The following is a 12,337-nucleotide window of genomic DNA, read 5'->3' as shown; positions in this document are numbered from 1 at the left end:
GCCATGCAAAAAAGAGATCTCAGAAGACCTACGATCAAGAATTGTTGCTCTGCATGAATCTGAAAAGGATTACAAAGTTATCTTGAAGAGCTTAGCTATTCATCTGTCCACAGTTAGACAAACTGTCTATAAATGGACATGATTTAGTACTGTGGCTACTCTCCCTAGAAGTGGCCATCCAACCAAGATGTCTCAAAGGGTGTGCCACCTCAGAATGCTCAATGAGGTAAAAAAAAGAACCTTAGAGTGACAGCTAAAGACTTGAAGGAATCATTGGAACTGGTTAACATCTCTGTTCATGAGTTTAATATACGTAAAACATTAAACAGGCATGGTATCCATGGCAGAACACCACGAAGGTTGTTTTCTAACAAAAACATTGCTTCGTGCCTGACGTTTGCCAAAGACCACCTTGACACTCCACAACACTGCTGGGAAAATGTTTTGTGGACTGATGCAGATAAGGTTGAATTGTTTGGGAAGAACACACAGCACTACATATGGTGTAAATGGGGCACCGGATACCAACATGAAAACATCATCCTAGCGATGAAGTGGAGGGAGAATCATGATTATGGGCTGTTTTGCCTCTATGGGGGCTGGACCACTTACAATCATCGAGGGGAAAAATGAATTGCCAAGATAATAAAGATATCCTAGAGGATAATGTTAGTGTGCAGTAGAAGTTGGGTGATGCAGCAGGACAAAGACCCTAAACATCAAAGTAAATCCACTACAGAATGGCTTAAAATAAATCCAATTTTTGGAGTGGCCCAGTCAGAGCCCAGACCTTAACCCAATAGAGATGCTGTGGAATGACCTCAAGAGAGCCATTCACACCAGACATCCTAAGAATAAGGCTGAGCTGAAGCAGTTCTGTAAGGAAGAGTGGTCCAAAATTCCTTCTGAACATTGTGCAGGTCTAATCTGCAGCTACCGGAAACGCTTGGTTGAGGTTAATTCTGCCAAAAGAGGATTGACCAGTTATTAAATCCAAGGGTTCACTTTTTCCAAAGCACTGTGAATGTTTAATGGGATGTGTTCAATAATGACATTAAATATTATAGTTGTGTTGTTAGCTTAAGCACATTGTGTTTGTCTATACTTGTAATGAAGATGAGATCACATTTTATGACCAATTAATTCAGAAAACCAGCTAATTCCAAAGGGTTCACATACTTTTTCTTGCCACTGTATTTTCCAAATACTTTTGAACTTCTCAAATCTAATGAGATTTCTAAGTGGTGTGCAATGTTGCCCTTTATAGTTCAGGGTTTTAGGGATCTCGTGTGGCTTCCCATCGAGCAGTACCGTAAGGATGGGAGAATAGTACGTGGCTTCCAGCGGGGCACTGCCTCCTTTGGAACCTCCACCGCGATGGCAGCCCTGGAGCTCACCAATCGGATGGTGCGAACAATACAGGTAAGCTCCTCCTTTCTTGTCATTAGTTATCAGTATTTTAAAGAGAGATGGCACAAGCTAAGTTTTTAAGCCAAAGAAGTTTAAGTTTAAAATAGTGCTGTCAGTCGATAAAATTTTTATTCGCGATTAATCGCGAATAATAGCAGATTTTGAAAGTGCTGAAATTTCACTCTATATATACTTCTTTTTTGTCAAATTCCATTTATTTCCTTTTTTAGGAAAGAAAACAAAAACAATATGTAACAATTTAATGCTTTATTAAATTTTTTCCAAACAAAGCTTTCCACAGTATAAAGATAGAAATGCACTAAAATAGCACCATTCAAGTGACATTAAACATTTCCCAAAGTCTAACTGGGAGGTTGACTAATTGAAATAACCAGTCCCTCCATAGGTTGCATATTCATTGCAATGGGCATTTAGATCTCTTAAACTATCATCGTTGTGCAGCCGTATTGATGATTTGCATCAAAGCCGCTTGATCTCAACATGAAAAGCAGTGCAGACAACGTTTTATTCTGCGTTTTTGTGATAGTTAATATTTTACCTGCTTCTGTGGTAATTAAATTGTGCATTACAGAGACTGCAAAGTACTTGCTTTCGGTCACAAGTCTTGCTTTGTACATACAAATAGCATAAAGAGCTCCTTTCCCATCGCTGTTGTGGTGTCTATCACTGTAATGACTCAGGGCGGACACATCGCAAAGGCTCCACCATAGTCCCACCAGTGTTTTTGCTGGTTTATGCTTTAATGGTAAATGCGTTAATCGCGATTTAGAAAACATACAGGTCACCCAGGGTTATAATGCTAGTTCATATGCTAGTTATCTGTCTGTATAAATGACTCTGAATCTGTTTTGTATGTTTTACGCAGGCAGCTGCTGAAACTGCTTATGACATGGTGTCTCCAGTGCCAGATGAGAAAGAATGCAAGAAGATCAAACGGTACTCGCATTACTGCCTAGCATATCAGCCAGTGGATCTCAGAGAGGGAGTAGCCAAGGCATACAGTGTAGTGAAAGAGGTATGTAAAGTAAAATAGGTTGCGAATGCCATTTTATTTTGACTTAACTGTGGCAGAAACTTTCAGAATGACTTGAGTTCTGTGTGCTGTGTGTGTTTGCAGGGCATAACAGACACAGCCCTGACCATTTATGACACTGCCACACGTGAGCATGAACAGAGGGGCATGACGGGAGCTGTGGGTGGAGTCCTGCGACAGCTTCCTCCCGCTGTTGTTAAACCTCTTATCGTTGCAACAGAAGCAACTTCCAATGTGCTGGGAGGCATGAGGAATCAGATCCACCCAGATGCACGTCAGGAAGAGTCCCAGAAATGGCGCTTGGGGGAAGAGTGAGCAGTGCTCCGAAACTTGATCTGTTGGCCTGCATTAGATCAAAATTGATATTCGTACTGACCTATCAGCTTAAATTATGTGTGCTGACTATGTTTGATTAGTGTGTTGGTGCCCATACAGACAATATGAAGCCAGTTTTTTCTGTTTGCTGCTAATGCTTTAGTTTAAAGCAGTCTGGGTGTCAATTACAGAAAACTAGAGGCTGCGATAGACAAGTCTAACCCAAATGAATTATTAAAGGTACATGAGGATTGAGTCATCAAGACTTCTCGAAGCCGCATGACTAGAAATGTGTGCTGGAGTAGATTTAACCAGATTTGTCTCTTTTCCCACCACCAACAAACATCCTCGTAGTGCCTTCATGTCATTAATATCATATGATCATCAGTTTGTGAATGAGATGGTTAAGTGTCTTGGGATAAACAAGGCTACTGTGCCACGTTTCTTTCTCTCCATTCAATTCTAAACCAATGTCCATTAACACAAAACACAGTTCACAGTCTAAATTCCACAACAGTTCAAAGTTGGCTGTAAGAGGGAATTTTACAAAGAAATGTCCGGGTCACATTTCACCCTAAAATCAAAGAAAACAAGGAAATTAGCTTTTTTGCAATGTGACATTATTTACATGACAATAAGGCACAAATACTCAATTCTTATTACTGTAATGCGAACAAATTTCATTCTTGGTTTTTTTTTTTTTTTTTTTTTTCACAATTAAAATCTGCATAAATTAAATTGAACACCACAAATGCTACCATGATGTATACTTTAATTGCACTTTTTAAATGTACTTCACAATTGAAAAAATATATTCTTTTTTCACATTACAGTAATCAGAATAAGATCTTTCTATTATTTCAATTACCGATATTCTTTTCAGTAGGGTTAATTGTCATGAAAATAATGTCACAATGCAAAATCTCTTAATAGTCCTAAAAATTCATTTGCTTTGAGCAAAATATGATTCCTTTTTTTTTTCTTTTGATTTTGCAAAAATATGATCTGGACATTTCTTGACAGTTGTCCATCAAAAAGATGAAAAGGATTCAAATCAGCCATTTTTACATAATACATCATTTATACTTCCTACAATAATCATCTCCTTATAAAAAAAAAAAAATAAAAAAAAAAAACGTTATTAGCTGTTTAAATAGAAGACAGTGTAGTCTCTTATTTGCACCTGTTAAAAATGGCTTTCAAGTAACACAATGTTGTGTATTGTTTCTCTTTACAGCTACTGTGTTAGAAACTAGTCTCAAACATGCTGAGTGTTTTATGGTTATTGTTACCACTAGCACTTTTTACTTCACTGATCCCAGAAAGTTTTTTTCAGTTGTGTTCTGTCAGGACAGCATCTGCTTGAGTGGCATTCCTAAGCAGCTGCATTTCAGAAGTCTTGTAGATGGTCTTTAGATAAGGACACAAACTCTTACGTAGGTTTCCATGTTGTTTAAAACTCATATAAACAAGAAGTTTTAATTCTCCGTTCTTCACTTTCAATGTATCAGATATTTTGTTTGTTTGTTTTATAAAATTGTCTTTCTTTTTTCTCATGGTATCACTGGTGCTGTGTGAGTAAAGGTTGATTTGATATTGGGAAACTGATAAATAACTGCATATTTTAGCTTTGCTGTCCAAATGCTTCCTTTTCTCATTGAGATGATGCTTCTCATTTATTGAATGTTTGTTTTCTTTCAAGAGGTAATAACCTTTCTTGTACATAGATGTACAGGTAATTTGCCCAATTTGTATGAAAGCATGTATTAAGAATAGGGAAATAAATTATTTAATGTCCGCCACTTGCTTTGAGTCTTTTTGTTAAGAAGGTTTAGCATGCATTGTGGCGACCAGCTAATGGTCCCTGCAAGGTTGGTGGGTAGGACTTGTATAGACAGATACTGTAGATAGATACGGGAATAGCACCGCCCTCAACCACATTGCTGTGCAGAGGGTGGTGCCAACAGCCCAGCACATCATCGGAGACCTTCCCTCCCTCCAGGACATCTACACGAGGCAGTGTGTGTGAGGAAAGCTCAGAGGATCATCATCAGAGACTTCAGTCATGCATAGTCTCACTACATGACTGCATGACATGTTGATAGACCCAAGACTTTCCATTACTGTTAAAGGGATAGTTCACACAAAAATGAAAATTCTCATTATTTACTCACCCTCATGCCATCCCAAATGTGTATGACTTTCTTTCTTCGGCAGAACACATATTAAGATTTTTAGAAGAATATTTTACCTCTAGGTACATACAATGCAAGTGAATGGTGATCAGAACTTTGTAGCTCCAAAAAAAATCACATAAATGAAACTAAAGAAATCCATATCTTCAGAAGTGATATGATAGGTGTGGGTCAAACAGATCAAAATGTAAGTCCTTTTTTTTACTATAAATCTCCGCTTTCACATTCAGATGTGAAAGTGAAACAAAACAGGCACCACATGTGGCTTTCAGATGTAAAAGTAAATCATTACCTAAATAGTCAGGAAAAGCAGATACAGTAAACATGGACTGATTCATTGTAATTTAATAACTCCAAATGAGTAATACACAAAATATAAGATAAGATTAAAAATAAGATTATACAGCTGAATATTGGTTAGCAAGTTAGTGCACTAATTGAACATCATCATCATACTATTCTGCAGATGATAGTATTCATAACTGTAAAGTTACAATGCATCACTATAATCTCTGAACTCTGCATTATGTTTTTACAGATGGCACAAACACGCTCGGTAATTTTCTGCTCTCCACAATCCACAGGGCTTTCACAGTTCTTTTCTTGAGGACTGTTGCTGAGTAGAGCTCTTCTTCTTGCCTGGACCTGAAAGTATATGAACATGATGTAAGCATGGCCAGAAGCAATACCAGTAATTTAGCCTTTAGACATTATTAGTAAGACCCGGGGAAATGCACTATTAGCCATTCATTAACCTCCTGAGACCCTGCGTCCACATGCGTGGACATAATGTTTTGGCTTCGCTAAAGGCTATGCATTATTTAAATTCATTTAAACTGACTGATCTCAGTTCAGGAGAATCTAGGCTGTCATTAAAGGGTTAAACTTTCAATGCACCGAGTCATGTGACAAAACAACATGGCGCCGATCTCAGCTGAGTTTGTCTTTGGGAGAAATGGAAACAAAACTACATCTGGTAAGAAATCTCATTAAGTTTTTACATTAAAACCAGTTTGAGTCAGAATATTAGAGTCTCTAGTTTCATCCGATATGCCATTTTTTTAATTTCACTGATTTATCGCAAAACGGCACGCTGTTAAACACAGTGACCACGTATGTGGACTATAGGCTAATTTTCCTTAAAATATCCTATATTTACTGTGCATTATGAGAATCAGTGGATGCATCCAAAAGCTGAAAACTGTTGCTTTCAGAGGCTTTACACAGAGTTGAGATGAAAATAAGGTGCATTTTAAACTGTTCTGAGATTAGTGCAGACATACAGCACACGGGAGGTTAAGTCATTCCCTAAATAGAGAGCAAGGGAGCATTCTATAGGTTTCCTATGCAGCCAAGTGCATTCAATCCTAACATCCGGTCAAAAGTTCATTTTCAGGCTGCAGATGATATGTTTGGCAGACATGGGACAATGGTAATCAGTACACAGATTCAGAATTAATAATGTATAATTTTATTTTAACATGGTTGGCAGTGACTAGATGATGCTGGCCATTACTTTGAATCAGAATTAATTATGCTAATTTCTTATGTAATGTCTGTAACATCTCAAAAACATGAATAACCAACACTTCTGGAAACATAAGCAATTTGATTTTTAAAAATCTGACTTTCTATAGCTTGGTATTATTTAAAATTTTAACACTTAGTCCCGCTGTCCACATATGTGGACATCAATTTTTAGGAAAACTATTTGGTCTAAAATATATATATATATATAATTTTATTATTATTATTATTATTATTATTTTTTTTTTATTTTTTTTCATGTTTCTTAGGGGCTACTAGTTACAAATCAAAAAGGGGAATGGAAAATGAACACAGCAGTTACGCTTGGGTCTCAGGAGGTCAACCCCCTCTTCTAGGGATGGGACAATATATCAAATTTCTAAATATTGTGAAACAAAAAAATTACGAAGCATATCAAAGCAAAATTCGATATTTCAAATTGTTTCAACATTGTTTTCTGTCCATGTGACCATAGATGAAATGACCCGTCAATCATCAAAATATTGGTCCCTTTATTCTACACTAGTTAGACCATTCAACAGAGTGCACAGTCTACATCTTGTGTGCAATAGTAGCCATACTTAAACCAAATGCCTTTTCTGTCATTTGAAAATGGCTGCAGATGGCAGCAACACGCCCAAGACAGAGATTGAGAATGCTGCATCTTTGTTGTTTGGCAGCACTTTGGCTTTCCTGTTATGTACGAAAACAACACAAGGGTAGTTGACAAGATGCAGGTAAAACCATAAAACCAATGCTACCACAAATAGAAGATCAGAGATGTACAAAGGCGGAGCCAGGGTGTTGCCAGGGGTGGCCGTGGGCACCCCTGGACAGAAGACTGGCCAACCCATTGGCCACCCCACTCAAAGCCACACTTCTCCATCCCGGGCATCCTGTATCCACTCCTATCCATTTTTATATCCACGTGCCTCCGACAGTGATGTCCTTGTTTTAATTTCAAACAATGACATCATAAATCTAGTAGCATCCCTTCCCCCGTCCCGGTTTAACACTCAAAAAATCAGCTCACCTTATCAATAACACGATGGGTGAATGACATGAGAAGATGGTCAGAGGTGTCGCACAGAGATATTTGTAATGAATTTGTGTTGTCTCTAAGAGTTTCGTGAGGATAAGGTCATATGAGTACATCCACAAAGTGAAGGTAAGATCTTGTGGATTTATGAATGAAGTATTCTTGTTTCTCCCCGCTCTGCTTCCAGTTTTTATGACATCCCCTGAACACTTTAAAATACTCATGATAACCTTTGGCAACTCTGTAACCTGCAAATCCACTTTACTACTAATTACACTTTGACTTCAACACCATAGATAATTATATAGAAAATGCTAGACCGGAAGTTTAGAGACAACATTTTCAAGATGGCTCCGCACTAGTTACTCTGGCGCATAAGGTGAATATTGAGAAAGGTATATGAGAAACTCGTATTATTTAAACTTTGAGCATTTATATAATGAATAAGATAACTTATTATAATTATCATTTTGCTCAAACATACTTTGTCATTCTTTCTGTTATACTTTGTCATTAAATTGTTGTTATATCGAATCAAGATTATATGGAATCATGAACCTCATATCGTACACCGAATCGTGAGATAAACGTATGGTCCCACCCCTACCCGCATTGCATCAAAGTCTGGTCACTCTGTCAGGGATTATTTTGCAAGAAAAAAAAAAGCCAACTACAATAATGTATTTATAAGGCAGCTGTAGGAATGGAAGTTCCACCCTTCAGTTAAAAGAGCTAATCGCCTTTCAGAAAGAGGTTGTTTCCTCTAGAGCACTAATGCGTAATAACTAGACCAGTCTGAGAAATACAGTTCATAAGTACAGCAAACTGATTGGAAATATCCTAATCCACATATATTGCCTACACAGAAAAAAGCTGGAAATACCTGGATTAAACTCACTGTGTTTGACATGCTGTCCTCTGTTGTCTGTTTGGGGATTTGTACAGGGAATTCTGCTGAAATGGAGCTCTGCTGAGCTGCAGCTGTTTGGTCTGCCAGAGGAGGGCTGCAGCGCTGTACTGTGGCTCTCTGAATGATGAATGGACTCTACTTTCCCATTGGAATAGCTGTGAAGAAAGAAAAGATTTACATTGATTTCAGCAGTGTAGTCATATGTAAAAATAGCGATCAATAATGTAAAATATACTGTAGCAACCAAGAGTGCAGAGAGATGTTTTTATTCCAGGCAGTGATCTGAATGTGAAAGCTTTGTTCAGATCAACTCACATTTGAATGTGCCTTTGATGTGGAAGAGTACAGCAAATTATCAGTTGTCATAATATTTCTCACCCTTCTGCACAAGTTCAGGCAATCACTCTGGCTTGAAATCCTCATCATCTTGAGGGACTTTAGATGTGGCAGTTGCAGCTTTGTGTCTTTTGGTGTTGCTGTGCAAGCTTTCCTGCACTTTTTTGGTGGAGTCATCTGCTGCTCTCTTGGGAGACTTTATCTGAGTGCTCAACTGCTTCACCTGGTTCTGGAGGCTTTCATTGATCCCAAGTAACTTGTGAACTTTCACCTTGAAGCTGCAGTATTTCTTCATTATTTCGACCATTTCTTGGCTCTTTTTCTCGAGAGCTTCCCTTAGTTCCTGCTCATCACTGCTGCTACTGTCACCTGTAAATATGACAGATACTGTAACTTTTTATTTGTTGCTTCTGAATAGCATCTGCTATGATGTTCATTGTGACAGTTCGACACTCACAGAGCGGAGAAGGTCTTGAGCTCTACCACTGAGAAGAACGCATTGTAAAAGTACTGTTCATTCCTTTTCGGGCCAAACTTTAGAGACAGCAACTTGCTCAAACAATGTGAAAAATGTATCAGGAACTTTCTGTTTAACTTTGGATAACAACTGCAAATTTCCAACAGAATAAAACTTTGGAGGTTCACACTGAGGAACAGTGGGGATAATATAGAAGAGCCAACGGTTGCTCCACAGGACTCTTTCACCTTCTCAAATGCCACTGACATCTATTTCTCTCTCATCACAGACTTGCATACACAGGCACAAATCCTTAATGCTGTACAAAAGTACTCGAAGACCTGCAGGTCATTTCCAACACTTAAAAAGATCATTATTCAATAAGATACTAGACATTTAAACAGTTCTTATCTTTTATTTCCATGATCAGATCAGACCATCATTTCACCTAGTGCTGATCGCAGAGAGGTGTTTTTTTTGTTTGTTTTTGTCTAGAAACAAATTAAGAATGGGTCTATATCCAGCTAGTCTTCTTTGGAACCTCTACACACTATAACAAGTTTGAAGTAATTAGCTCCGTTTCCATTCAGCTATTTCTAATCCTTAAAACTGTGCTTTGTTGTAATTGGGTGGTCTATAGATTACCTCAGGAAGCAGGAAGTGCTTGTTTGGGGGCTTTTACCATTAAAACCAATTCTGTAACACCTTGGCAAAGCCTGGTAACCAGTTGTGTGGATGGGGGCTTGGTCGTGTGTCTGTTTACAATAGAGAGGGAGTGGTGTGGCTCGTCAAGCTGGGTGGCGTAATTTCTAACAGTTGTATCTTGTTACAGTGATGGCGGAGAGAGACCTTAAAAAGCAGCCAAACACGCCAGAGAAGGCAGAGAGAGAGAGAGCGACATGAGAGTGCAGCGTTGGCGTGTTTAAGAAGTTTACGTCATTAAGAAGTTTACGTTTATTGAGAGTTTTGTTACTGACCTGTGTGAGCTAAGAAAAACACAGAGAAGAGTGTGAACAGTGTGCTAAAGGCATAAAAATAAAGCCTTACCTGAACTGTGTCACTGCTCCCCGTCTCCTCCTTTCCGTACCCGAACCTTTAACTGTGTTACACCAGTGTTGGGTAAATTAATTACTGTTTAGAGGAATATTTAGGAATAACTTACTGATTCCTAAATATTCCTCTAAACATTGTAATCTGATTATTACTTTGCAGAAAAAGTAATCATATTACTAATCACTTTAAGTTACTTTCTAAAACCCCTACTAACACATTCTTTTTGAAATGTGTGTAGCCCAAGTTATGTAGTTGTAACTGAAATTCAGTAACTGTAATCTATTAACAATCATTTAAAGTGTAATACGTTACAGTACTTTTTGGCTAAAAACAGTTATTACAATTCAGTAGCTAGTTATTTTCTAATCACCAGAAAGCTTGGAATCCTGACAATAGGGTTAAGATCACTTTTAACCCTAGTTTAAGCAACGACTCACACTTGTAATTTTGAAAGGGGCTTAGCACTGCTTTTGTGGGGTCTACATATGCAAATAGTAAATACCCAGGATTTAATAACCAAGGGTAAAATATGAACAGTGTGAAACATGGAAAAAGATAACCCAGGATTAGGTTAACTCAGAGTTATATATATATATACATACAGGTGCATCTCAATAAATTAGAATGTCGTGGAAAAGTTCATTTATTTCAGTAATTCAACTCAAATTGTGAAACTCATGTATTAAATAAATTCAATGCACACAGACTGAAGTAGTTTAAGTCTTTGGTTCTTTTAATTGTGATGATTTTGGCTCACATTTAACAAAAACCCACCAATTCACTATCTCAAAAAATTAGAATACATCATAAGACCAATAAAAAAAACATTTTTAGTGAATTGTTGGCCTTCTGGAAAGTATGTTTATTTACTGTATATGTACTCAATACTTGGTAGGGGCTCCTTTTGCTTTAATTACTGCCTCAATTCGGCGTGGCATGGAGGTGATCAGTTTGTGGCACTGCTGAGGTGGTATGGAAGCCCAGGTTTCTTTGACAGTGGCCTTCAGCTCATCTGCATTTTTTGGTCTCTTGTTTCTCATTTTCCTCTTGACAATACCCCATAGATTCTCTATGGGGTTCAGGTCTGGTGAGTTTGCTGGCCAGTCAAGCACACCAACACCATGGTCATTTAACCAACTTTTGGTGCTTTTGGCAGTGTGGGCAGGTGCCAAATCCTGCTGGAAAATGAAATCAGCATCTTTAAAAAGCTGGTCAGCAGAAGGAAGCATGAAGTGCTCCAAAATTTCTTGGTAAACGGGTGCAGTGACTTTGGTTTTCAAAAAACACAATGGACCAACACCAGCAGATGACATTGCACCCCAAATCATCACAGACTGTGGAAACTTAACACTGGACTTCAAGCAGCTTGGGCTATGAGCTTCTCCACCCTTCCTCCAGACTCTAGGACCTTGGTTTCCAAATGAAATACAAAACTTGCTCTCATCTGAAAAGAGGACTTTGGACCACTGGGCAACAGTCCAGTTCTTCTTCTCCTTAGCCCAGGTAAGACGCCTCTGATGTTGTCTGTGGTTCAGGAGTGGCTTAACAAGAGGAATACGACAACTGTAGCCAAATTCCTTGACACGTCTGTGTGTGGTGGCTCTTGATGCCTTGACCCCAGCCTCAGTCCATTCCTTGTGAAGTTCACCCAAATTCTTAAATCGATTTTGCTTGACAGTCATAAGGCTGCGGTTCTCTCGGTTGGTTGTGCATCTTTTTCTTCCACACTTTTTCCTTCCACTCAACTTTCTGTTAACATGCTTGGATACAGCACTCTGTGAACAGCCAGCTTCTTTGGCAATGAATGTTTGTGGCTTACCCTCCTTGTGAAGTGTGTCAGTGATTGTCTTCTGGACAACTGTCAGATCAGCAGTCTTCCCCATGATTGTGTAGCCTAGTGAACCAAACTGAGAGACCATTTTGAAGGCTCAGGAAATCTTTGCAGGTGTTTTGAGTTGATTAGCTGATTGGCATGTCACCATATTCTAATTTGAGATAGTGAATTGATGGGTTTTTGTTAAATGTGAGCCAAAATCATCAC

At 38.4% G+C, this 12,337-nt stretch overlaps 2 protein-coding genes across 3 annotated transcripts in view; one reads left to right on the top strand and one right to left on the bottom strand.

Annotated features, from left to right (window-relative positions):
* The window catches only part of LOC127454853 (autophagy-related protein 2 homolog B-like), a 47,018-nt gene extending 43,528 nt beyond the window's left edge, over window positions 1-3,490 (top strand). For both annotated transcript variants that reach the window (XM_051722322.1, XM_051722321.1), the window contains exons 41-43: window positions 1,268-1,422; window positions 2,297-2,446; window positions 2,549-3,490. In XM_051722322.1, the coding sequence (XP_051578282.1) occupies window positions 1,268-1,422; window positions 2,297-2,446; window positions 2,549-2,779 (536 nt within the window). In that variant the 3' untranslated portion in view covers window positions 2,780-3,490. The remainder of the gene's footprint in view (window positions 1-1,267; window positions 1,423-2,296; window positions 2,447-2,548) is intronic.
* Window positions 3,491-9,300: 5,810 nt separating this feature from the next.
* LOC127454721 (leucine zipper putative tumor suppressor 1-like) overlaps window positions 9,301-12,337 on the bottom strand; it is a 39,375-nt gene continuing 36,338 nt past the window's right edge. Inside the window, exons 5-6 of the mRNA XM_051722077.1 lie at window positions 10,221-10,229; window positions 9,301-9,432 (exon numbers count right to left, since the gene is read on the bottom strand). Of these exons, the coding sequence (XP_051578037.1) occupies window positions 9,301-9,432; window positions 10,221-10,229 (141 nt within the window). The remainder of the gene's footprint in view (window positions 9,433-10,220; window positions 10,230-12,337) is intronic.

The sequence above is a fragment of the Myxocyprinus asiaticus genome, chromosome 17 (assembly GCF_019703515.2).
Source record: "Myxocyprinus asiaticus isolate MX2 ecotype Aquarium Trade chromosome 17, UBuf_Myxa_2, whole genome shotgun sequence".
Taxonomy (NCBI): domain Eukaryota; kingdom Metazoa; phylum Chordata; class Actinopteri; order Cypriniformes; family Catostomidae; genus Myxocyprinus; species Myxocyprinus asiaticus.
Note: the sequence above shows the minus strand (reverse complement) of the source record. Positions and strands in the feature narration are given on the sequence as shown.